General features: G+C 41.8%; 1 protein-coding gene across 4 annotated transcripts in view; it reads right to left on the bottom strand.

Annotated features, from left to right (window-relative positions):
- Positions 1 to 24,926, bottom strand: part of MTM1 (myotubularin 1) — a 167,465-nt gene that overhangs the window by 98,379 nt on the left and 44,160 nt on the right. For 2 of the 4 annotated variants that reach the window (XM_073599276.1, XM_073599277.1), the window contains exons 2-4: positions 20,943 to 21,015; positions 19,119 to 19,191; positions 2,975 to 3,069 (exon numbers count right to left, since the gene is read on the bottom strand). In XM_073599276.1, coding sequence (XP_073455377.1) covers positions 2,975 to 3,069; positions 19,119 to 19,191; positions 20,943 to 21,005 — 231 coding nt within the window. In that variant the 5' untranslated portion in view covers positions 21,006 to 21,015. Of the gene's footprint in view, positions 1 to 2,974; positions 3,070 to 19,118; positions 19,192 to 20,942; positions 21,016 to 24,926 lie in introns of those variants that run through there. The other 2 variants (XM_073599275.1, XM_073599278.1) reach the window with 2 other exon arrangements.

The following is a 24,926-nucleotide window of genomic DNA, read 5'->3' as shown; positions in this document are numbered from 1 at the left end:
CATTAGTAAAGTATTTAACCACATGCCGACCGGGCCATAGCCGAAAGACGGCTACAGTGCGGTCGGCTTATTCTCGGAGGGAGTCCACTCAGTCCTCCCAGAATCTGCTTATTCCGGGAGGGAGTCCTCCCAGAATCTTGTTGCCGCGCACCCCCTGGGGCACGCACCCAGGAATATCTGTGACCGCCGATCACGGTAAATGGCTGCTGACAGCGGCCATTTACCACGTGATTGCTCTGTCAAATGACGGAGCGATTACTTGTAAATAAACCGGCGTCATGTCTGGTTCCTCTCTCCCCTCCCCGTACCTATTGGTACAGTGCGAGGGCATAGGGGAGAGATTGGGTGCAGCAAAGCTGTAGGCTAGATGTGTAGTGCCCACAGCACTTATCTGTGCCCATTCCAGCCATCCATCCCATCCATGCTCAGAAATACTCATCCATCCATCCCATCCATGCTCAGAAATACTCTCCCATCCATCCTATCCATGCTCAGAAATACTCATCCATCCATACTCAGAAATATTCACCCATCCATCCATGCTCAGCCATCTATACTCAGCAATAGTCATCCATCCATGCATCCATTCATACTCAGCAATACTCATCCATCCATCCTCAGCAATACTCATCCATCCATGCTCAGCAATACTCATCCATCCATCTATCCTCGGCAATACTCATCCATCCATCCACCCATGCTCAGCAATACTCATCCATCCATGCTCAGCACCTATACTCAGCCATACTCATCCATACCCACACAGCCATACCCAACTCAGGCATACCCACCAATCCCATCCCCAACCCAGCCATACTCAGCCATCCCATACATGCTCAGCCATACCCAGCTATCCACATTCATGGCTCAACTATGCTTAGCCATCCCCATCCACGGCATCCATGCCACTACAGAGCATCAAAGTGTAATAGGTAGTCAAATTAGTGAGAATCTATTTTGGGGTGTAATTTTTGGTATGTACATGCTATGTGTTAGAAATATTGTATAAATGGACAATTTTGTGTAAAAAAAAAAAAAGGTTTTCATTTTCTTTCCACATTTTTCAAAAACTTGTAGAAAAAAAAATGACATGTTCAAAAGACTCGATATGCCTCATAGAATATACGTTGGGTTGTTTTCTTTCCAAAATGGGGTAATTTTTTGGGCATTTCCATTGTCCTGGTGCTCCAGGGCCTTCAAAAGTGTAAGAGGTAGTCAAGAAATTATATGTGTAAATGTATGCTCCTAGAACCCCCTGATGGTGCTCCCTGCATGTTGGGCCTCTGAATGTGGCCACGGTGTGTAAAAGTCTCACACATGTGGTATCGCCATACTCAGGAGGAGGAGTAGTAGAATGTATTATGGGGTGTAATTTGTGGTATGCATATGCTGTGTGTGAGAAATAACCTGATATGACACTTTTGTGAAAAAAAAAGAAAAAATCTTGATTTTGCAAATTGTGGGAAAAAAATTACAACTTCAAAAAACTCACCATGCCTTTTTCTAAATACCTTGGAATGTCTACTTTCCAAAAAGGGGTAATTTGGGGGTATTTGTCCTGGCTTGTTAGGGTCTCAAGAAACGAGCTAGGCCGTCAGTAAATCAGGTGTGATCAATTTTCAGTGATTTGCACCATAGCTTGTGGACTCTAAGGCTCGGTTCACACAGGGGCAACCCGACTTACGGAGCGACTTTGCAAGATGATTTGGAGGCGACTTCAGCGTGACTTTGAGCGACTTACAATGCGACTTCAAGTCGCCTCCAGGACAGGCGACTTTGCCTGTGGCCAATCAGAGCTAATCAACTCTTGTGACAATTGTTGATCCTGTTCTCTTCCTGGGTAAATTCTTTTATTTCTCCTGTAAAGTCTCTTCACTATAGATGAGGATCCAGCCTGGAGGCGACTTCCATTGAAATCTATGGGTACAAGTTACCTTGAAGTAGTACAGGAACCTTTTCTGAAGTCGGAGCGACTTCAGTAGTGTACATTAAGACAGCTCTCATTAACTATAATGGAATTTCTTATGTCCAGCGACTTGAGGCGACTTGAGGTCTGACAAGTTGGGTCCCAAGTCGCTGTAGTGTGAACCGGCACTAACTTTCACACAGACCAAATAATATACACTGATTTGGGTTATTTTTACCAAAGATATGTAGCAGTATAAAATTTGGCCAACATTTATGAAGAAAAATTCTTAATTTGCAAAATTTTATAATAGAAACAAAGAAAAATTTTTTTTTTTTTTTTTTTTTACAGAATTAGCGGTCAATTTCATTTATAGCGCAAGAAATCAAAAAACCCAGCGGTGATTAAATGCCACCAAAAGAAAGCTCTATTTGTGTGAAAAAAGGACAAAAATGTTATATGGGTACAGTGTTGCATGACTGAGTAAAACTGAAAACTGAAAACTAAAAACGCCGAAAACTGAAAATTGGTCTGGTTAGGAAGGGGGTTTAAGTGCCCAGTTGTCAAGTGGTTAATAAAACCCATAAATAAAGTGAACAAAAAAAAAAAAAAAAAAAAAACAGTTTTGGTAACCATTATGATGTACTACAAGAATGTCTAGAACTTTGAAGCCATCAAATAATGCTAAAATGACCGCAAATAAAATAAATTACAGAAAAGTATATCTCTAACAAAAGTAAGCTAGGTAAACAGTTTCCTATCACATTTCCTTGTGCTATACACAGAAAATGTGTAACCATCCATTTAACCAAAGGGAAGAGTTTTTTGACCTTCAATACTCGGATGTTACTAGAAAGCCAAAAAAGTGGTTACACAACACATTTGTCCCAAATGAAGAAGTGTAGTTCTTGTATTATGGCTTTGAATGGAATGGTTGCCAGCCAAATCAATCAAAAAAAGAAATAAATAAAATAAAAGGAAGGAAGAAGAAACAAAAAATAAAAAACAACACATGCAAGATGTTGCAGCATGGTTGTATGGTGGTTGGTAATGGTGGTTTTAACTTACCGGCTCCTCACCTTTGAAGTACAATTTATAGTTTGTGACAAATAGCCTCCCTTTTACTGGACCATTAAATGGACACATGTAAATTACATCTTTATCTGTTAAAAAGAGAAAGGAAAAAAAACAGTACATGTAACCTAAATCAGAAGATATTACATCAGAGGTAATTATGGATTTGGTTTAAACCAATGATGCAGAAAGTACATCACTGACAACACATCAAAGTAACACCATATGTAAATTAAACCTTACATAAAAATCCCCTGTCCTTTGTGCTCCCATGGCTCATCTTTAAAAAAACAAACAAAAAAAAAAAAAAACCCTCTCAAGATATACAGAAAATAGCAACATAGAGTTGTTCCCCAATACAATCCAAAGTTGATATGCATTTACATCTTCTAAGGACGATGTGATTAGAGGGGGTGTTTGCGACTCCATGATCATATTTTATGTATGGGACCTGCGTGAATGAGCACACCAAACCATCAAAGAATTGTTCCTTTTTTGTGGATTTACCATGTTGTACACATACTGTTCATGAGGGACCAACTATTTTTTTTTTATTTGAAAAAGTTTTCTTCTTTTCCACTGCTGGCTTTATATGGATGGATAGGTCTTCTCCCAGAGAAGATCTTTGATGCCTTTTGGTACAAACTGAGATAGAGATAATGAGAGAGAGATAATGAGAGAGAGATAATGAGAGAGAGATAATGAGAGAGAGATAATGAGAGAGAGAGAGAGAGAGAGAGAGAGAGAGAGAGAGAGAGAGAGAGAGAGAGAGAGAGAGAGAGAGAGAGAGAGAGAGACTGACTTAGTGCCGGTTCACTCCGGGGCAACCTGTCAGATGACTTAGCCACCTGACAAGTCACGCTCCATGCAGTGCAATGGAACCGTTCTAATGGGAGCGACTCAAGTCGCTCTGATTTAGAAAAATGTTCCTGTACTACTTTGGGGCAACTTTGGAGCAGCTTGCATGGACATTTCTTAGAGCCCTTTCCCACTCACAGCGACCGGGTGTCGGAGGCTATTTTTAGCAGTGCTTTACCATCATTTTAGTGGCGCTCCTAAAGCGCCTCAAAGAAGCAGCTTGCAGGACTTTGACGTCCTGCCAGCGCATCGCTCCAGTGCGAAATCCCTCGGGCTTTCACATTGGAGTGACAGGAGAGGCGCATTACAGGCGCTATAGCACCTGTAAAGAGCCTCAGTGTGAAAGAGGTCTTAAAGAAGTAGTTTGCAAACCGCACTGAGGTCACGATGTGCGGAGCAGCTTCAGAGTCGGACGACTTTGAAGCCGCCCCAATGTGAACCGGCACTTAAAGGTACATTTATATTTAAAGGATATGACACATAGAACATTTATACCTCTTGTAGGATACTAGGCACCTGTTATTCTGGGCCTTTTTTAAAAAGGTACCATGGTATGGTTTTACCCTTTCTGAATAAAATAATTTTCAAAAGGGCACTTTACGTCTTTGCGTTTTGAGTACTATGAGGATTTCTTTTTAGCTTTATAGAGTACATTGAGAGGTTTTCTTTTTTTCTCACTTCTCTTTTACGGGTGATCCATGAAAGTTCAAAAGACAGAATTTTTATAGGGCTTACTCATTAATTATTATCATAGACTCCGGACTAGAAAAGAGGTTGATCTTACATTAGGTAATAAACATACATAAATTAAAGTGGTTGTAAACCTCAGACATGAAAGCACATCCCTCTATAGTGTGTACTTGTCTCAATGCAGAGCACTAAGTGTCATTTCTGTCTGCTGCTTCCTTCCTCTGCTATCTGCATGAGTCACTTCTGACACCAAGAGAAAAATGGTAACAGGGGAGGGACCTCCAGCTGATTGACAGGCCTCAGCTCTGTTCTTGTGTGAGGGGGATGTGTCCCTTCCCTCCAATCCGCTCTCAGAGCTCCACTCAATGAGCACTACACAGAATGTAATTTCCGCCCCCTTTTTTCTGACATCTCAGGCAGGCTATAAATTCTGGACTTTGAATGGCTGAAGACAAGACTGCAAATAAACAGGTACAACTTACACAGGAGGTTTTGTTTTTATCTATGTGTTGTGTATCACCTGAGGCCAGTCACGTCACTGGGTATATGGAAGGGTTTACAACCACTTTAAGTAGTGTTACTTCAGACTATGGAGTGGTGCAGTTTTTAGACAATTTTGGATGCCACAGTGTGACAAATGATGTTGCATTACACCAAAACGGTTTGTTTATTGCAATCTTTGTAAAAATACTTATTTTTTACTATTGTTATAGCTTTATTAAGGGAGTGTTAAAATTAATTAATTTCTTGACTTATAGCTCCTGACCTTAAAATTAAATCTAAAATGTGGAGGGCCGGTACAGCTGAACATTCCATCTACAAATACCAGCTCTCTGGCTGTCATGCTGATCCAGTGGCTTCACTACCACTTCTCTAAGAAAAAAATATGTAGCTCTGAGTTCAGTCAGACTTCCCTGATATGCAGGATTGTTCCAGGTAAGCATCTCAAAGTATTAAAGCCAGAGAAAGCCTTGAACTAGCATCTTCAGGAGGCCAGCAATGTCAGTTTTACAATTTCTTTTAATACAGGTTTTTTTAGTTATGCAGAAACTATGGGGTATTTTAAGCAAGTACACATTTAGAAATATCATAACATAAGCATTAAAGTAGAACCGAATGCAAAACTTTTGAATAGCGAGTCAGGCTGCAGAAAGTCGTGCGATTTTTGCCGTGATTTTGTAAAAGTCAAAAAGGTCACTAATGTAAAAAGCAGAAAAATACCCAAATCTGCCCGAATTGAGCTATGAAAAAAGCTCCAGAACTTTGAGCTTCGGGCAATTTGGAGTGGAGATGTAAACCATCTCCATAGAGAATAAAAGATTTTTTTTCTCCTCCAGCGTTTTGGAGCTTGAAGCTCCAAAACACTGGAGGTGTGAATGGGGCCTAAGAGTTATAATTCCAGTCAGGCTTTTTTGCAATCTATGTACCAATGGTGGGGATTCCTTTCACTTTCGGTCCTATAGCCACAAAAGAAGGGAGAGGAAATGCATCTCCATCCTATCCAAAGCAAAAAAAGAAAGTTTGCCTTGAGTTATACTTTAGCTGGAGAGACTTTCATTTAATAAACCCCCCACCCCCACCCAAAAAAAAAAAAAAAAAAAAAAAAAAAAGATAAAAAAAAGAGACTTGCATTTAATAAAGCCCAAACCCCCCCCCAAAAAAAAAAAAAAAAAAATAGATAAAAAAAAAAAAAAAAAAAAAAAAAACACATTTCATGGCAGAATGCGTTGATTCCAAGCAATCCGAGTAGGTTCACTGAATGATGCAGATCACATGTGATGTCTGTGTGATGCGAATTCAACCATACAAACTGTATGGCTGAATTCGCATTGCATTCGGACCAAACTCGTGCAGAATACTTTTTTTTGTCTCCACCAGAATCGGATTGCGTGGGTGTTAACACCCACGCGATCAGATTCCTGCCTAAATTCACAGTTCACACTGCGATCTGCGAACCAATCTGAGTGTGTCATCAACCTTGTATTGACACTCCCAGCGGTTCACATAGCTCAGTGTGAACCGCCGACAATTCAGGTGCGATGCTGAAACCCGCACTGGGTTCGCAGGGTTTCGGCATTGCATCAGTGCGAACCGAGCCTTAAAGTGATTGTAAAGCCAGAAGTTTTTTATCTTAATTAATTCTATGCTTTAAGATAAAAAAACCTTCTGTGTGCAGCAACCGCCCAAGCACCCCCTAATACTTACCTGAGCCCATCTCTCTCAAGGGATGTCCATGAGTCCCTCGGCCATCTGGGACTCTCCTCCTGATTGGCTGAGACACAGCAGCCCCATTGGCCGCCGCTGCAGTCAAAGCCATTTAGCCATATAGAAGAGAGGGGGCAGGGCTGAAAGGGGGCTCCGTATCTGAATGGACACAGGGAGCTGTGACTCGGCTCAGGTGCCCCCATAGCAGGCTGCTTGCTGTGGGGGCACTCGACAGGAGGGAGAGGCCAGGAGAGCCAAAAAGGGACCCGAGAAGAGGAGGATCTGGGCTGCCCTGTGCAAAACCAACTGTACAAAGCAGGTAAGTATAACATGTATTTTTTTTTTTTTTAAAGAGGAAAAAATAAAAACGAGACTTTACAATCACGTTAGGCATCATGCACACTGGACATTATAAAAAAGCCAGTAACATTAGCTACAGAATACTGTAGCCGTAGAGTGAGTTTTTCAGCGTTTTTTGGTTGTAGCATTTAGCTTTTTTTTTTTAGCAAAACTATACTCCCATAAAAGCTTATGGCTCAAAAATGCTAAAAAGGCTTCAGGATGTTTTCTGCAGTAAAACTGACCAGCATGTTATCCTATGTGTCCACGCGCACATAGGCTGTTATCAGCAGTTTTTGGCAGGGACGTTTTCTAGCAGGAAAAAACCCAGAGAACTAGTGGGTTTTGAGAGTAATTTGTCAGCTGTAAAAACGCTCTAACTCTGAAAAAAGCTGAAAACAGCTTAAAAACGCAGAAAACCATGGCTAAGCATTTATGGGAGTACAGTTTTGCTAAAATAAAAAAAAAAAAAAAAAAAAAAAAAAAAAGGCTAAAAAACTCACTCTAAGGCTACAGCTAACGTTGCTGGCATTTTTAGAACGGCCAGGGTGCATTAGGCCGTAGGTTTTGAGAGGAATTTTTCAGCTGTACAAATGCTCTAACTGAAAAAAAGCTTAAAAACTCCGATATTCTGCGTTTATCAGCATTTGTGAGCCATAAGCTTTTATTACAGTATAGTTCTGCTAAAAAAACGCTACTACAAAATGCTGAAAAAAAATCACTCTACAGCTTTCTACAGCTAACGTTACTGGGTTTTTTTTTTAAATGTCCAGTGTGCATGTGGCCTTAAAGTGGAGTTCCAGCCGCAAAAAAAAAATAGAATAAAATAAATTTAAATCCTTATTAAAAGGACACTTACCTGTCCAGGGAGCCCACGATGTTGCGCCCCCCCCCCCACCCAGGCTGATTCGTCCACCGGCTCGGGTGCAGGCGCCACCATTACAACTAAGGGAGGACAGCAGTTTCAAACAGCCAGTTTCCTATGGTGCATGCGCGAGTCGCACGGTGCTTTGTGAATGGCCACCTCGTCTTCTGGGATAAACACAGGTCCCAGAAGGCAGCGGGGTAGGAGGAGGGCTCAGCGCAGAAGAGGATATGACACATATTTTGCCGTGGCTGGGCTAGGGCGGAAGTACACTTTCTACTTCTAAAAGGGTAGGGAAAAAAAAATATGTATATATTGAGGGGTGGTCTTTAGTTTAAGACCACCCCTGCATTTCTGCCAGATAATGCACCACTTCGTCCAGAAAACTATTACAACTACAAATGTATCTCATGTTTATTTCTTTTGTTTGTACTGGTAAACAGCAATTCTTTTTTTAACCACTTAAGGACTAGCCTCGTTTTGGATTTTAAAAGTTGAGTTTAAAACAGGTTTTTTTGCTAGAAAATTACTTAGAACCCCCAAACATTATATATTGCTTTTTTCTAACACCCTAGAGAAAAAAATGGCGGTCATTGAAATACTTTTTTTTGCACCGTATTTGCGCAGCGGTCTTATAAGCGCACTTTTTTTGAAAAAAAATCACTTTTTTGAATAAAAAATAAGACAACAGTAAAGTTAGCCCAATTTTTTTTTATATTGAGAAATATAATGTTACGCCAAGTAAATTCATACCCAACATGTCACGCTTCAAAATTGCGCCCGCTCGTGGAATGGCGTCAAACTTTTACCCTTAAAAATCTCCATAGGCGACGTTTAAAAAATTCTACAGGTTGCATGTTTTGTGCTACAGAGGAGGTCTAGGGCTAGAATTATTGCTCTTGCTCTACCGGTCGCGGCGATACCTCACATGTGTGGTTTGACCACCGTTTTCATATGCGGGCGCTACTCACGTATGCGTTCGCTTCTGCGCACAAGCTCGTCAGGACAGGGCGCTTTAAACATTTTTTTTTTTAATTTTCTTATTCATTTTACTTTATTATATTTATTTTTGCACTGTTTTACAAAAAAAAAAATTTGGATCACTTTTATTCCTATTACAAGGAATGTAAACATCCCTTGTAATAGAAAAAAGCATGACAGGTCTTCTTAAATACGAGATCTGGGGTCAAAAAGTCCTCAGATCTCATATTTGGACTAAAAAAAAAAAATAAATAAATGAAAAATAACCCCCCCCCCCCCCAAAAAAAAAAAAAAAAAAAAAAACATAGGCCAGCCCCAGTCTTCTTCCAGGGGTCCCCTCTGGTGCTCTTGGCTCCTCCCCCCTTCCCCCCACTGGCTTTTGCTCCTCCCCCTTCCCCCCCACTTGCTTTGGCTCGATCTTGAGCTGGCCTCTGTAACTTCATTGGCACACACAGTGGCCCTGCCCCCCACTTTCTCCTCACAGGCTGTGATTGAGAGCAGCAGAAGCCAATGGCTCCCATCAAGGGAGGAAGGGAGTGCGAGACACATACACACTGCTCTTGGGCACAACACAAGATTGAGATTGGGCTCAGATAAGTATTTAAGGGAGGCTGCGGGACAGCTGAACGCAAAAGGTTTTTTAAATTAATGCAGAGAATGCAAGAATGCATTAAGGTAAAAAAAACTTATGCTTTTACAACCACTTTAGGCAGTGGCACATGTTATGACCTTCTGATGAAGGTTAGCACTTCTTTCTACTGAATTGTTGTTAATGTATGTAAAGATGCATGAAGACACACACCACTAGCCCATTAGCAGCATTTGGTCATTCAGAAGTTCCTTCATCTTCTGTTGGAAAATCTCTTCTAGTCAGTCACATGACAGCAAAAATAGGATTTTTATTACAGCTTACTTGTAAAATCCTTTTCTTGGAGTACATCATGGGACACAGAGCCTTAAGTAATTACTTAATGGGTTATAGGCTACCTTCAGGTGTTGACACTGGCAAACCCAGTCAAGGAAGTTCACTCCCTATATAACCCCTCCTCCTTCCAGGAGGACATCAGTTTTTGTAGCAAAGCAATATACTTAAACCCAAAAGAGGGGCGGGACCTTTGTGTCCCAAGATGTACTCCAAGAAAAGGATTTTACAGGTAAGCTGTAATAAAAATCCTATTTTCTTTATCGTACATCATGGGACACAGAGTCTTAAGTAATTACTTAATGGGACGTCCCGTAGCAATGCTACTTGAGGGGGGGGAGAGACAACCCGCAGGGTACCCACATACTTGAGGACTGATACTGCTGCCTGCAGCACACTGCGCCCGAAGGCGATATCTTCATACCTCCTTACATCCTCCTGATAAAATCTTGTGAATGTATGCACTGAAGACCAAGTTGCGGCCTTACAGATCCATGAGCCATGGAGGCCTGGTGATGCACTGCCCAAGAAGCACTAACCGACCTGGTAGAGTGCGCCTTAACTTTAAACGGGGGAACTTTACCCCTTAAATCATAAGTTTGAATTATCACTTGCCGAATCCACTTGGCGACAGTGGATTTGGACGCTGCCTGTCCTTTCTTAGGATCCTCTGGCAGAATAAAAAAAGAGATCAGTCTTACGAATCTGAGCAGTTGCCTTTAAATAGATTTTCACTGCTCTCACCACATTAAGACAATGTAGTGACTCTTCCTTCCATGGAACATGGTTTTGGAAAAAACGATGGCAGGACAATATCTTAGTTCAGGTGAAACCTGAAACCACTTTTGATAAAAAAGTCTGGACGAGGGCGTAACACCACTCTGTCCCCATGACAAATAAAATATGGCTCTTTACAAGAAAGAGCAGCCAATTCCGAAACCCTCCTTGCTGAGGATACAGCAACCAAAAATACCAACTTCCTTGTCAGAAGGACTAGGGGAATATGTTGTATTGGTTCAAATGGCTGTTTTTTGTAACACAGACAAAACGAAGTTCAAGTCCCAAGGGTTCAAGGGAGGTTTGAAGGGCGGAATAAGCCACATCTCCCTCAAATAAGACTGATAAAGCTGAGACTTGGCCTTTAATAGTACTCAAGGCCAATTTCATTTCTACCCCTAATTGTAGAAAGGCAAGAATTCTGCCTATGATAGATCTCTGAGGGTGCCAACCCTTGGATTCACACCAGGAAACATAAGCCCTCCAGACTCTATAATATATAGTTCTGGAAGCTGACTTCCTTGCATTAATCAGGGTAGAGATAACTGACCTGGAAAGCCCACATTTCTTCAGAATGTGGGTTTCAATGGCCAAGCAGTTAAATTTAGAGACTGTAAGGTAGGATGGAATATCAGTCCCTGTGAGAGCAGATCTGGCCTTAGTGGGAGGGACCATGGGCCCTCCACTGCCATCTTTACAATTTCTGCATACCATGACCTTCTGGGCCATGCTGGTGCCACCAGAATTACCAGCTTTCTTTCCAGCTTGATCCTGCAAAGAAGTTGAGGCAGCAACTGAATAGATCAGTGGGAACTGATCCCATGGGGTCAGCAACGCATCCGTTCCGCATGCGAATGGATCCCTTGTTCTGGCCACAAAGTTGACTAACTTCATGTTGAACCTGGACACTAGAAGATCTGTGTCCGGAGTCCCCCATCTTTTTCGCAAACAGGCCGAAATATGTCAGGGTGAAGAGACCATTCCGCTGGGAATAACTGCTGGCGACTCAAGTAGTCCGCCTGCCAATTCTCTACTCCCGGAATTAAGACTGCCGATAGGCAGGGAACATTGCTTTCTGCCCAAGTTAGAATATGGTTCACCTCTCTCTGCGCTGACAGACTTTCGGTGCCCCCTTGGCGATTGATATAGGCCACAGCTGTGGCATTGTCGGATTGAATCCTGACAGGACAATCCCGTAACCTGAAAGTCCAGGCCTTTAGAGCCAGACAGTGCCCGAATCTCAATGATATTGATGGGCAAGGTTCTTTCGGTTCTTGACCACTGCCCGTGGAAGTTGTCCTTTCTAGTACTGCTCCCCAGCCTGAAAGGCTGGCATCCGTCGTTACCACTTTCCAGATGACTGGTCTGAAGGATTTTCCTTTCAGTACATTCTGGGTTAGTAACCACCAAGTGAGGCTTTGGGACACTCTTGGGGACAGCTGTATTGGTAAGTCTAAAGCTTGAATAGTTTTGTTCCAAGCAGACAGGGTACTGTTTTGCAACAGTCTTGAATGAAACTGGCCATAGGGAACTGCTTCGAATGAAGCCACCATGGTTCCTAGTAACCTCATGCAAAGGCGAATGGAGGGATCTCCATTTGACCTGACCATCCGCACCAGCTCTCTTATGGAGCCGATCTTTGACTGAGGCAAGAACACCCTTTTCCTGGGCTGTGTCTATGATAAGACCCAAGTACGTCAGCCTTTTTAGCGGTATTAAGGAAGATTTCTATAGGTTGAGAATCCAACCCAAACTTTTCACATAGTTGGTTGTAGTGCGAACGCTTTGCTCCAAACGAGCCACCGACTGATCTATTAGCAATAGATAGTCTAGGTACGCTACGACTGTTATGCCCTGTGCCCTTAACCTGGCTAGAGGTGGGGTCAGCACTTTGGTGAACACCCGGGGTGCTGTGGAGAAGTTCTCCTCCTAGAAGGATAAAAACTACTCACCTGATCGTCTCCATGCGAAAGGAGCAGATCTTCAGGAACAGATTTCTTAGATCTAGAATGGGTCTGACATCTCAATTTGGTTTTGGTCCCATGAAAAGAGCTTGCTCTTTTGTGGGGATCTGTATGATCACTCCTTGAGATATTAATCGGTCTAGTGCCTGAAACAGAGATGGTCTTTTCTCTGGATCTTTGGGAACGGTTGACCTCAGGAAGTGAGACGGTGGAAAGTCACGAAATTCCAGCTTGTACCCCAGCATTACTGTGGAGATGACCCATCTGTCCTGAATTTCTTCTTTTTAGACTTCTGAAAACTGCAGAAGTCTTCCCCCACCTTGGTGAGGGGAGTTACCTCTTCATAATGAGGCTTTAGGATTCTGGCTTGCAGGTTTCCGACCCCAGGACTTTGAGCCTGGGTCTGTCTCTGAGATCTTCCTCTAGAGTGTGACGGCGGAGGCCGTCGCCCCTGCCTAGAGGCGGAAGCCCCTGGTGTAGGGGAAAGGACCCGTTTAAATGAAGGGCGTTTATACTTTCTTTTGACTGGCAAAAGAGTACTTTTGCTACTAGAAATTGTTTGGCTATATTTGTCCAAGTTTTCTCCAAATAGTCGCTCCCCATGAAAAGGGAGCCTCGTTATGAGGTCTTTACATGGTGCTTCAGCTGACCAAATTTTTTAACCACGGGATTCTACGCATATGCATAAGCGTAAGGCGGGACGCCTGGTGAATAGCATTTTTAATAGCAACTATGGCAAAGCATAATGCTTTTGGTGGTTCAGTCAAAACCCGAGCTTGTTGTGCAGGAAGCTCTCTAAGGGCATGTTTAAGTTGGTCCTTTAGGGATTGAAAGAAGTTTATTGTAGCGACTGCAGACTGAGTAATGGCACCTGCCATGGAAAAAGTAGAACTTAACAGGAATTCCAACTCCTTATCTGTTGGATCCTTAAGCTTCTGTGCATTGTCTACAGGACAAGTTAGGCCTCTATTCATATTGGAAATTGCAGCGTCAACTGCTGGTATTTTCCATCTTTTGGAGAAATTCTCCTCCAGGGGATTTGCAACTTTCTTAGGAGGGAGAAAATGCTTATCCGGGTGATCCCATTCAGCAAAAATAAGCTGTTCTAATAATGCATGGGCAGGAAACACATGCAAAGGTTGAGAGGGTTTTAAGGAACCCAAGGAAGAAACCGAGCTTTCAGGAGACTCCGTTAGGGGTAGCATGAAAATAGAACGAACCATCTCCATAAGAGATTGTATCAGCAATTTCTCAGATTTGAGAGGCCGAAAAAGGCTCATCTACCGTTGTTTCCTCCACAGAGGAATCATCATCAGTTTGTATTTCCTCCTGATCGACTGAGGGTAACTGAGGTACAGTCCTAAGTACAAAAACAGAGGCACTATACAAATTGCACTTAATCGCTGAAAATAGTCATGACATTTAAGGCCACTACAAAATTCAGCCTAGTGCTGGGGAAAAAGGTGTCATTCCTGTATCAGGAATGCCAGTTTGCAACCCTCACATGTCCCACAGCTCTTGTGTCCTTGTGCGGCAGGCTGCTAGTTTTCTCGTCAGCCGAGGAGAGACTGTCACAGCTGTGTTGTATTTGTTTTTAGCCTGCCGTGTGTCCTCGTGGACGTTCACGGCATTGCACTTAGGCCCCGCCCCCTCCGAGAAAAAATTCTGCCCATTTTACTTTTAAATTGTTCCCGCGCTTGTACGCAATGTTTTACAGACAGACCCAACACGTGAAGGGGGGAGGGGAGCAGGGACCCATCCAGCAGCAGGCACAAACAGTGAAATCAGCCACAGTTAAAACAATTAGTGGTATTAGCGGGGCCTCCACACTCCTCCGCAGTGGGGGGGGGGGGGGGGGGTGTAAAACACTGCTGTCCCCCTAACCCTCTGGTCCCATCAGGGGGAGAAGAAAACATTTTTGCAGCTTTCTTTTACCTTGCAAAGTCTTCCTCCACACGCTGCTGCAACCAGACACGGACTGAGCTTACAGTGAAGACAACAGAGTAAGGTATGTGCATAGATTCCCTCTAGTGGAGAAGGCATGACAACATTTTTTCCCTAATGGAAGAAATACATAGATGTTTTTAATACCCAAGTTTTTTTCCCTTACCCTATCCTCGACGCAGGATTTGCTGTATTAACAGATAATCCAACCTTCACCCATCATGGCGGGCTGCGTAGCAAACCTTCAAGGACTGGGTCCCTAAAATGGGGTTCCAACTAGAGGTCGACCGATATATCGGCCGGCCGATATATCAGCCGATATTTGGCTTTTTTTACTTAATCGGCATCGGCTGATTGTTCTGATAAAAAAAGCCGAAGCCGATTATAACTTCAGCGGGACTTGCAAATGACTTCTGTAATAGAAGTCAATTGCAAGTTGTCTGAAGGTTTCTTCTCTCCTCCTCTGGGCAGCCTGCCAAATCTGATAAGAAGATACATTTGTATCTCTTTCAGGTTCTTTTATCAATAGACTGAACTCCGTGTGTAGAAGTTCTCAGTTTAACCATTTAAAGACTAAATCTTTTTTGACATTTGTTGCTTACAAGTAAAAATCCTGTATTTTCTGCTAGAAAATCACTTGGAACCCACAAACATTATATATATATATTTTTTTAGCAGAGACCCTAGGGAATAAAATAGCGGTTGTTGCAATATTTTATGTCACACGGTATTTGCGCAGCGGTCTTTCAAACGCAATTTTTTAAAATAAAATACACTAATTAAAAAAAAAAAATAAGCAGTAAAGTTAGCCCATTTTTTTTCGTCCAAAAGTTTTGGTTACCTGTTTTTGTGTATTTAATATTTAAGATATAGTTTTGTTTTTTTTTTAAATCTAAATTATACATACAAGTGAACTGATTGGAGGTTTGTTTTGTTCAATAAATGTTTAAATGTAAAAAATTTTCTGTATCACTTATTACTTAAGGTTGCTTTCACACTGGAGCGGGCAGGCGTTGACGGTAAAACGCTGTTAGTTTTAGCGGCGCTTTACCGTCATTTTAGCGACGCTATTCGGCTGCTAGCGGGGCGCTTATAACCCAGCTAGCGCCCGAGGAAGGGGTTAAATGCGCCCCTGAAGTGCTGCTGCCGAAACGCTTTGCAGCCGCTTCGGCAGCGGTGCGCATTCATTTCAATGGGCAGGAATGGCGGAGCAGCGGTATACACCGCTCCAAAGACATCCTGTCAGCGCATCGCCTCAGTGTGAAAGCACTCGGGATATCACACTGAGACTGTAGGGAAGCCGTTTTACAGGCACTTTACAGGCGCTATTTTTAGCCCAAAAACGCCTAAAAAAACGCCCCAGTGTGAAAGGGGTCTAACTGTTAGATTTTATGAGATGAAGGGGGAAAAAAAAAGAAAAAAAAAAAAAAAAAAAAAAAAAAATCGGCCTAATATATCGGCATCACATATCGGCCATCGGCCACCACGATTTCTAAATATCGGCATCGGCATGAGAAAAACCCATATCGGTCGACCTCTAGTTCCAACTGCCTTGGACCTGTAAAGAGCACCCCATCAGGAAGTTTAGGTAATGTAACAAGACCTAAGCCCTGGTTTCCTGGGGTCCAGCTCTACAAAGAGGCGTTTCAGGCAAAACCTCGTGCTTCATATAAGAGGCCCCTGGTACCATCCCTTTAGGCCTCAATGGCACTTTGGATGGATCTGGTCTATGGAGGCTATTTAAATCCAGCATGGATCCCTCCTGGAGCTCCTCAGAGCACATCTTCACTCGTGACCAACACCTTTAGACACTGGCGAAAAAAATGATGTGCTCCTGGATGGAGGAGGGGTTATATAGTGAGTGAACTTCCTTGATTGGGTTTACCAGTGTCAACACCTGAAGGTAGCCTATAACCCATTAAGTAATTACTTAAGGCTCTGTGTCCCATGATGTACGATAAAGAAAAGCCTGCCAGGCAAGGTGATCTCCCAAAAATGCTGAATATCTGACAGGATTAGAGTGTTTCCAATTGATTCAGATGATGCAAAAGATCATTAACGAAGTAGGAAAAGATTGGGACACTAAAAAGAAAAGAGTAGGCATGAAAAGCATGAACTGGCTCAATATGCCTCACTAAATAACAGTGGCTGGTAGACTTTTTTGGCAAAGGACATTTTGACCAAATTTCAGGATTAGTGACAGACCTGTTACATGAAACACCTTTAACCACTTCCCGACTGGCGCACGCTGATGTACGTCGGCAGAATGGCACGGCTGGGCAAATGGGCGTACCTGCAAGTCCCATTTGAATTCCCCGCCGTGCCATTGCGCACACGCGCACCGGCCGGGAGCTCCGCGAGTCAGGTCGCGGGTCTCACGGACTTGGTCGCCGCGGGGATACCCGCGATCGCCTCACGGAGAGGACAACCGGAGATGCTGATGTAAACAAGCATCTCCCCGTTCTGCCTAGTGACAGTCTCACTGATCTCTGCTCCCTGTCATCGGGAGCAGAGATCAGTGACTTGCCACAGCTAGCCCATCCCCCCTACAGTTAGAAATCACTCCCTAGTACTGACTTAACCCCTCCCCGCCCCCTAGTGGTTAACCCCTTCACTGCCAGTGTCATTTACACAGGAATCAGTGCATTTTTATAGCACTGATTGCTGTATAAATGACAATGGTCCCAAAAATGTGTCAAAAATGTACGATGTGTCCGCCATGCCGCAGTCATAAAAAAAAAAAAAAAACGCTGATCGCCGCCATTACTAGTAAAAAAAAAAAAAAAAATTATCAAAATGCCATAAAACTATCCCCTATTTTGTAAACGCTATAACTTTTGCGCAAACCAATCAATAATCGCTTATTGCGATTTTATTTTACCAAAAATATGTAGAAGAATACGTATCGGCCTAAACTGAGGAAAAAAAATGTTTTTTTATTTTTTGGGGATATTATAGCAAAAGGTAAAAAAAATGCGTTTTTTCAAAATTGTCGCTATTTTTTTGTTTATAGCGCAAAAAATAAAAAACGCAGAGGTGATCAAATACCACCAAAAGAAAGGTCTATTTGTGGGAAAAAAAGGACGTCAATTTTGTTTGGGAGCCACATCGCACGACCGCGCAATTGTTAGTTAAAGCAACGCAGTGCCAAATCGCAAAAAGTGCTCTGGTCAGGAAGGGGGTAAATTCTTCCGGAGCTGAAGCGGTTAACACCCACAAAACATTTACAGAGAAATTACCTTTATAGCTGGCCATACACGCTAGTTTCCTCCATTTACAAACTATGCGGAAGGAGGAATTCACTTGGTGGGTCATGGCATTATGACAGCATCACCAGCCACTGTCACAATACACTGCTCAGCAGCTACAGCCACTGATTAAGGAAAGTTTTCCAATATGTCCCTTCCACAAAAGGTCAACAAAATGAACAACTTTGGTTCAGTGTTCATTTTGATGTCAAATTTAGATTTAGTTTTTGTCATAGTCTTAACTAAAATGCCAATTTAGTTGTATTTTAGTCTACTAAAATTGAATGGGTTTAGTTAAAATTGTAATGCATTATTTAAGAATTTCTCTATAATTGCCAAACCCATGATATACTCCTGGAGTAAAAATCTACTAACATGTTATTATTTATGATATTGGGGTTTGAACATGCACTACAGACACAGATTCTGCCTTTGTGATATAGAACGTCATTATAAATAAGACCAAGTTTCATAAACAAACATATTGCTGTTTCACAAACAAAAGTGCAACTTAAAAAAACAAAAAACAAAAAAACAACTCTAAAACTCTATTCGCTGTAATGTCATTGCACAAATTACAAGCAATAAATATTAAGAAAAAAGCAATTTTCTTAATTTCTTTTTTTTTCAGCAGCTTAGTAGATGCCCCCTACTTATTTTTTGTGGTAGTGCAGTATTAATTGACGTAAAATTTCGATTTAGCTTTAGTCATAGTCTTTTGACTAAAATGCCATTTTAGTCGACTAAAATAGTGTTAATTTAATAGAAGAAAATATTTTCATCGGCCAAATAAATACTGCTTCTGTCGGGCAGGGATGGCAACACACTGATCAAAATTCATGTGGTCCCTGCTGAACCTACCACATTTCGATCAGTGCATGGCTAATGTAGCCTCACTGAAATGAACTGACTGCAGAAGAAGATTGCAAGGCAAAAACTACAGCACAAATAAATACTCAGCTAAAAGTGAAATTTGTAATTAGTAAGCAGTACACAATTACATACTCATCTACAAAAAAATAAAAATAAATAATGTTTATAATAACTTTGGTTAGTTTAAAGCTACTAAACAAATTACCAATGTCGTGTGAAACTGAATGCCAACTAAAGGATGCCGTCTACTCCGGTAAAAAAAGATTACTGGCCTACAATCTTAATTGCTAGGATGCTTCCTTGGCTGGACAAAAATGCAGACAAGTAGCCTAGGCTGGACTGAATTACATGAAAACATACGGACAAGAAAAGTACAGCAACTACGGTTATTATATAACAAACCGTTAAGTTTTCATATTTCTAGGAGGAGACTATAAACTCACACATACATAGCCTTTTTGCACAAACTCACCTGTCACAAGTGCTTCTCCAGGCAGAAGGGGGATTTCATCATTGGGCTCTTGGTTTAAACCATCTCTTGGGTGCTGCATAAAACAACTTATTTTAAACAGGTAGATGGAATGGCAGATGTGTGTTAAGGCCTACGATTAACAATCCTGTTGCTGGGATCAACCTGCCAGGGACAGGATCAATATAGGACTAAAATATATAAAATATAAAAGTAAAAGTGTTTGCTAGTCAGTGAAGGAGTGATGCCTCCCTGCTCCCACCAGTGGGTGGTGCCATAGAAAAAAGCAAGTGGTTTGTTTTTGGCCAGACACTGGCAAGTTACCATCAGCAGCAGTATCACTAGCATGTCATAGGATTTAGATATAGACTTTGTTAGCATTCCACCCTCTATAACAGTCTATATTATGAAGCCAAAGTTATAAAAAAAAAAAAAAAAAAAAAACACAAACAACACACACAACGGACCATTGCCAACACAATACTAGAGCGTTTCACTTTTATTTATTAAATTATTTTTTTACTTTTTTTGTAAGGGTTTTAAGGTTATGGTTAGGGGTTAATTTATTTATTTTTATTATTTACTTACTACTTTTATTATGCATTTATTTTGTTAGATTTGAGGTTAGGTTTAGGATAAGGCGTTATTATTAGGTTTAGGATTAGGGGATAATATTTGAATTGGGGGTTGGCATTAAGGTTATTTTATTTATATTATTATTAATGATTTTTTTATTTATTTATGTATGTATAACTTATTATTTTTATTTAATTACGACAAAACATGCTAAAACACTTAAGCGTTTCAATGCATTTCTAGGGAAAAAAAAAAAAAAATGCACCAATCTGCCCGATTCGAGCTACAAAAAAAAGCTCCAGTACTCTAAGCTTTAGGCGTTTGGCTTAAGCAGACTAGTAGTGGAGAGATGAACCTTCAACATAGAGAGTAATTGTTTTTTTTTTCTCCTCGTGTTTTGGAGCTTTGAGCCGAGGTATGAATGGGGCCAAATTGTGTTTGCAATCAGAAGCAGAAGTTTTACTTTCACATCTTTAGATATATCATGTATAGGGGTTAAGCCCACGTTCACATCGGGCCAAATCGGCAGCTATTGCCAGCAATAGCACCGTCTGAATCAGTGCAATGCCGACTTTTCGGCTCTGCACCGATTACCAAAAGTAGTTCCTGTACTTTGGGGACGACTTGAATAGACATCTGTGCAGCAACCCGCACAGATGTCTGTCAAATTGCCCCCGAAGTCAGACTTTCAGAGTTCAGATATCTTACCCGCAGTCAGTGTGAACCTACATTTAAAGTCACTTTACCAGGATACCAGAGGATGTTTTTCCAATTTGAGGAAAAGTCCCTCTTAAACAGTTATCATGCAAACATGCCTCGTTGCAAAATGTCCCCTCTATTGCTGATCTGGTGTCTCAACAATTTGGATTGACCCCCATTTTCCCTGTGTCATTTCTGGTCTGATTTATTAGAGGGAGTGACCGAATAGGCACACAGGCAGCAATAAAAACATGACCGTGGATTTAATCCCTCACAACTTAAAATCTGAAAAAAAAAAAAAAAAACAACAAACAATACCCTTAATTATACTGTAAGATAGTTTCAGATTAAAGCATCTCGGGCCAACAAAACAATCCATGCCACTTTTAGTGAGTGTGATAGCTCAATGCTACATACAATATGAAGTCTTAGTGTTAAATATTTCAAAGCTTTGTGTAATCCTTCTACTAACCTCTGCATAGTTCACATTCTGCAAGAGAGAGTGCTCTAAGACATTTCAGTTGTAAACATTAACTGCGAGTTAAGACTTACCCTTCGGATCGAGGCATTTTCCAAGGAGTTTGAAGTGAACCTTGGAACAGAGGATGAGGCCATGATCAGGAATCTTTATGGGAGAGAAAAAAAGATTTACACTTGACGGGAAGACACTGTACACCAGACAATTCCTTACAGATGGGCATTATAGAGAAATGCTGCTGACAGCCAGGTATCACTTGTGAATGAGAAGAACTTCTTCTAATAAACAGAACTACTTAACAACCCTGTCTGCAGAAGATTTTATTTCAAATACTACAATAGTAAGGAGAGTGAAGAATGGATCTTTTACTGTATTACAGAGTACTAAAGTAAAATGTCACCAAGCCAAAACTAGAGTACTAAGGAGACTTCAGTCAACATTTCCTGGGGACCATTGCAGAAAAACATCTCAAAATGAGCAAACTTTTTTCTGTTCAAAAAGTTTTATTGGTAACAATCAAGTAATAGTTACAGACAATGCAATTTAGGTTATAGTGTTAATACAATTGACAGAGTACATTTCAATAAAGCAATATAATGAAAACATATAGAGAGGGAGGGTACAAGTTAGATTGAGCAAAGCTAGACTGAGCAAACTTTTTTAAAAAGGGTTTACTTGCTCATCTAGCTGGAAGTAGGAGAAACTTTGTATATTCAATACAATCACAATAGATTGCCCCATTTTAGACTAGCAATGAAAAAGAAAACTACAACTGGATGTGGTGACACATTATTGTTGTTGCTAAAAAGAAAACACAGTCAGCTTAGTTGCGTAATGACAGGTTACACAGGTGTTTGGTACATTCTATATTGTGAAATGCAGAAATGTTGGACAACTTAGATTTATAGACAAATAAAGCACACACACGCACGCACGCACGCACACTGCTCCCCCGGCTTCAGTATTTTGTGTGTCAATAACCCAGAAATAAGAATACACATCAGAGCAAAGATTGAAATACCAATCTGCATGTGTCTAGGTCCTTGGTTAGTCAAACTATTTAAGCAGCACAGTATGGCAGACATGCAACTAACATTTTTAGAAGTGCGGCTCCTGGTCATTTATGTACCAATAAATAGAAGTGAATTTTGGCAAAATTCAGCAATAAACTATAAATTCTTAAAGATGGTCCGGGGTATCATATTCCCCCTCCCCCCCCCCCCCAACTAATTCCAATCTAAAAGTCCCTATTCCTTCATCTGTGAATCTTCTCACTTTCTCCCTGCAGAGTGGGAGGGTCCTTCACTGGGTGCCCATTGCACTGCCTGAGTGATTTAAAAACTTTTAATTTGATCTACGGTGTTCAAATATTCCGAAGTCCTGAAGAATGCAGCAGTAGAGTGACATGACGACAGGAATCAGATGGCGCTGACAGGCTGTTCTGCTGAGTCACAGGTTTCCACTCCCGGAAAAGGGGAGCACGATGGCAGACTTGGGTGTATAAAAAATGAGAATTTAAAGAGTTACTAAACCCAGGAGCCTGCATTCACTATATCTGGTCTCCCACAGTACACAGAATATGAAAATGCACTTATTTTAGTAAATATAAACTGCTAAATACCTTTTCTCATTAGCAGCATATAGCAGTCTTGTGACTTCTATCAGTGTCTGGTTAAAACTTGCAGGAGGAGTTTTCATTCTGCACGGACTGTCCTTTCAGGATGCAGGACGTCTGACCCTTTATTTGAACAGTGCTGATTGGCCCTGTGCTGATCACATGCGCCCTCCTAAGAAAAATAACTCTCTAGCAATACACACCAAACTGAACATGTGCAGCCTGTCCCTTGGCTCTGTATGATCAGAAAATATATTGGAAAAGTGGAAGGGGAGGATCAGAGAAAACAGGATCAAACAGCTTTTGTTACACAATGCGGAGGATTAACCCCTTAGGTTCCACAGGGAGTACAACAAGTGGCATGTCAGGGAGTAAGTACTTAAAGTGGAAGTTCCACTTTTGGGTGGAACTCCGCCTAAAATTACATGAGACAGAAATCCACAGAAACTTTGTTTAAAGTCCGATCGTGTGTACGAGGCTTTATACACTTATTAGATCTTCTTCCGAAGTAAATGACAGGTGCATTAGGCCTCATGAACACGAGACGCTGTTAAACGCGCGTTCAGAGGCAGTTAGACACTTTTTTCAACTGCCCCTGAACCCATTCAATGTTATCCTATGTGTCCATGTACACAGTCTCGTTTTTTGGCGTTTTTAGGCAGTTGCGTTTAACCTCGTTTTTCCAGAAGCAAAAAAATGGGTTCAGACGCGAAAGTTTTCCACGTTTCAGACACCAGACACGGCTAAACGCCAGTACCACGTTTAGCCGCGTTTATAAGTGTTTTTAAAGGGACATTTTACGACCCGAATTTGGGGCCCCATATCTCGGGGCCACTTGGTGCTAGGAACCCCAAATTTGGTGTGCTAACACAGTTGGACTAACACCATAACATATCTAAATTTGGGGTTCCTAGCACCAAGTGGCCCTGAGATATGGGGCCCCAAAGTCGGTTTACAAAATGTCATTCTCTACTGCAGAAAAGTGCTTGACATTTTGTGACCCGAATTTGGGCCACATATCTCAAGGCCACTTGGTGCTAGGAACCCCAAATTTGGTGTGCTAACACAGTTGGACTAAAACTATAACATATCCAAATGTGGGGTTCCTAGCCCCAAGTGGCCCCGAGAAATGGGGCCCCAAATTTGGGTCGCAAAATGTAGTTTTCTTCTCTGCAGATGCTTCTAGACGCAAACACGGTAAAACGTGGCATGCAAACGCGGCAAAACTGGCGTTTCTAAACGCCGGTTTCATCTTTTAAAAACATGTGTTCAGCAGAGTTTGCACCGGCGTCTTATGTGCATGAGGAATTAGACCTGCAGTTGACCTCCTGACTTGCTCCAAGCGGCTTTTACATTCTCAAATCTGTATATGATTTTAAAATCTGTTTGCTGCAAACAAAATATGTCAACACAGGCCCTGCTTCCAAGTTATGAGTTGCCAAATGAGAAGAGATCTTTGCCACGTTAAGGCAAGCACCGGAGTACCCTCCAGAAGCAAAAGCTCAACTCGAGAAAAAACTATTTGCATAAGCATGTTGTTTTGGGCAGCCAATTTTAAAAAGGGTGGTAAACGTACAAGAAAAAAAAAAATAGATCCCTCCACATTTTTTACAATGCAAAAAAATGCACATAGCTACAGCATGTTGTACATGGGAGGTGGGTAGAAACACTGTAGGTTATTCACATTTGCCCGGTCTGTTTTTGAAAAATATATCACATAAAAAGCATATACGAGTCAGTTTAGCCAACCTAAACGGTCCTTTTTGACCTGTAAAAGGAAAAATTGAACCCGAATAAAAACCTACACAGGAGAACATAGAAAGGAAACATTACTACTCAGGGCTGGTGCAAGGATTTTTGACACCCTAGGCGAAACCTCATTTTGGTGCCCCCCCCCCCCATTAGTTCTGCCCCTGACTCCACCCCTTTTCCCTGCCCATGTATATGCTGGAGGTGGTGGGGGGAGATTTTTGCAGCACCTCTCTACCTTTTCTTCAGCCGTGAAGCACAGGCCCACACCTGCGCCTCTGGACCCGGCCTGAAGACAAATAGTGGCGGCACCAGCTCACTTCCTTGCACCAGCCGTGGTACGCGGGTATACGGACAGGCTAGGGTAGTATACAGACAGGCTAACTGTAACTGCCTGTCCGTACGAGCAGACAGATACACTGACAATGCCTAAAATAATAATAAATGCATTTTTTTTTACCTTTTTGCATTTATTATTTTTTTACAAAGGTGAACTTGAACCTCCACACCTCAAATCACCCCAATTCCTGTATTTTCAGCACCTCAGATCACCCCAATTGCTTCATCACTCCCCTGAACGCCTGTTCCCTGCTGAACCCCCCCCTTGCAACTCTGTTTATCTCTGTACCCTCCCGTACCGCTCTACACTTCCTGCACCTCTGTTTATCTCTATACCCCCCCACCCCCACACACC

This window comes from Aquarana catesbeiana, linkage group LG09 (genome assembly GCF_042186555.1).
Source record: "Aquarana catesbeiana isolate 2022-GZ linkage group LG09, ASM4218655v1, whole genome shotgun sequence".
Taxonomy (NCBI): domain Eukaryota; kingdom Metazoa; phylum Chordata; class Amphibia; order Anura; family Ranidae; genus Aquarana; species Aquarana catesbeiana.
The sequence above is the reverse complement of the archived record's forward strand: the minus strand, read 5'-3'. Positions and strand labels throughout refer to the sequence as shown.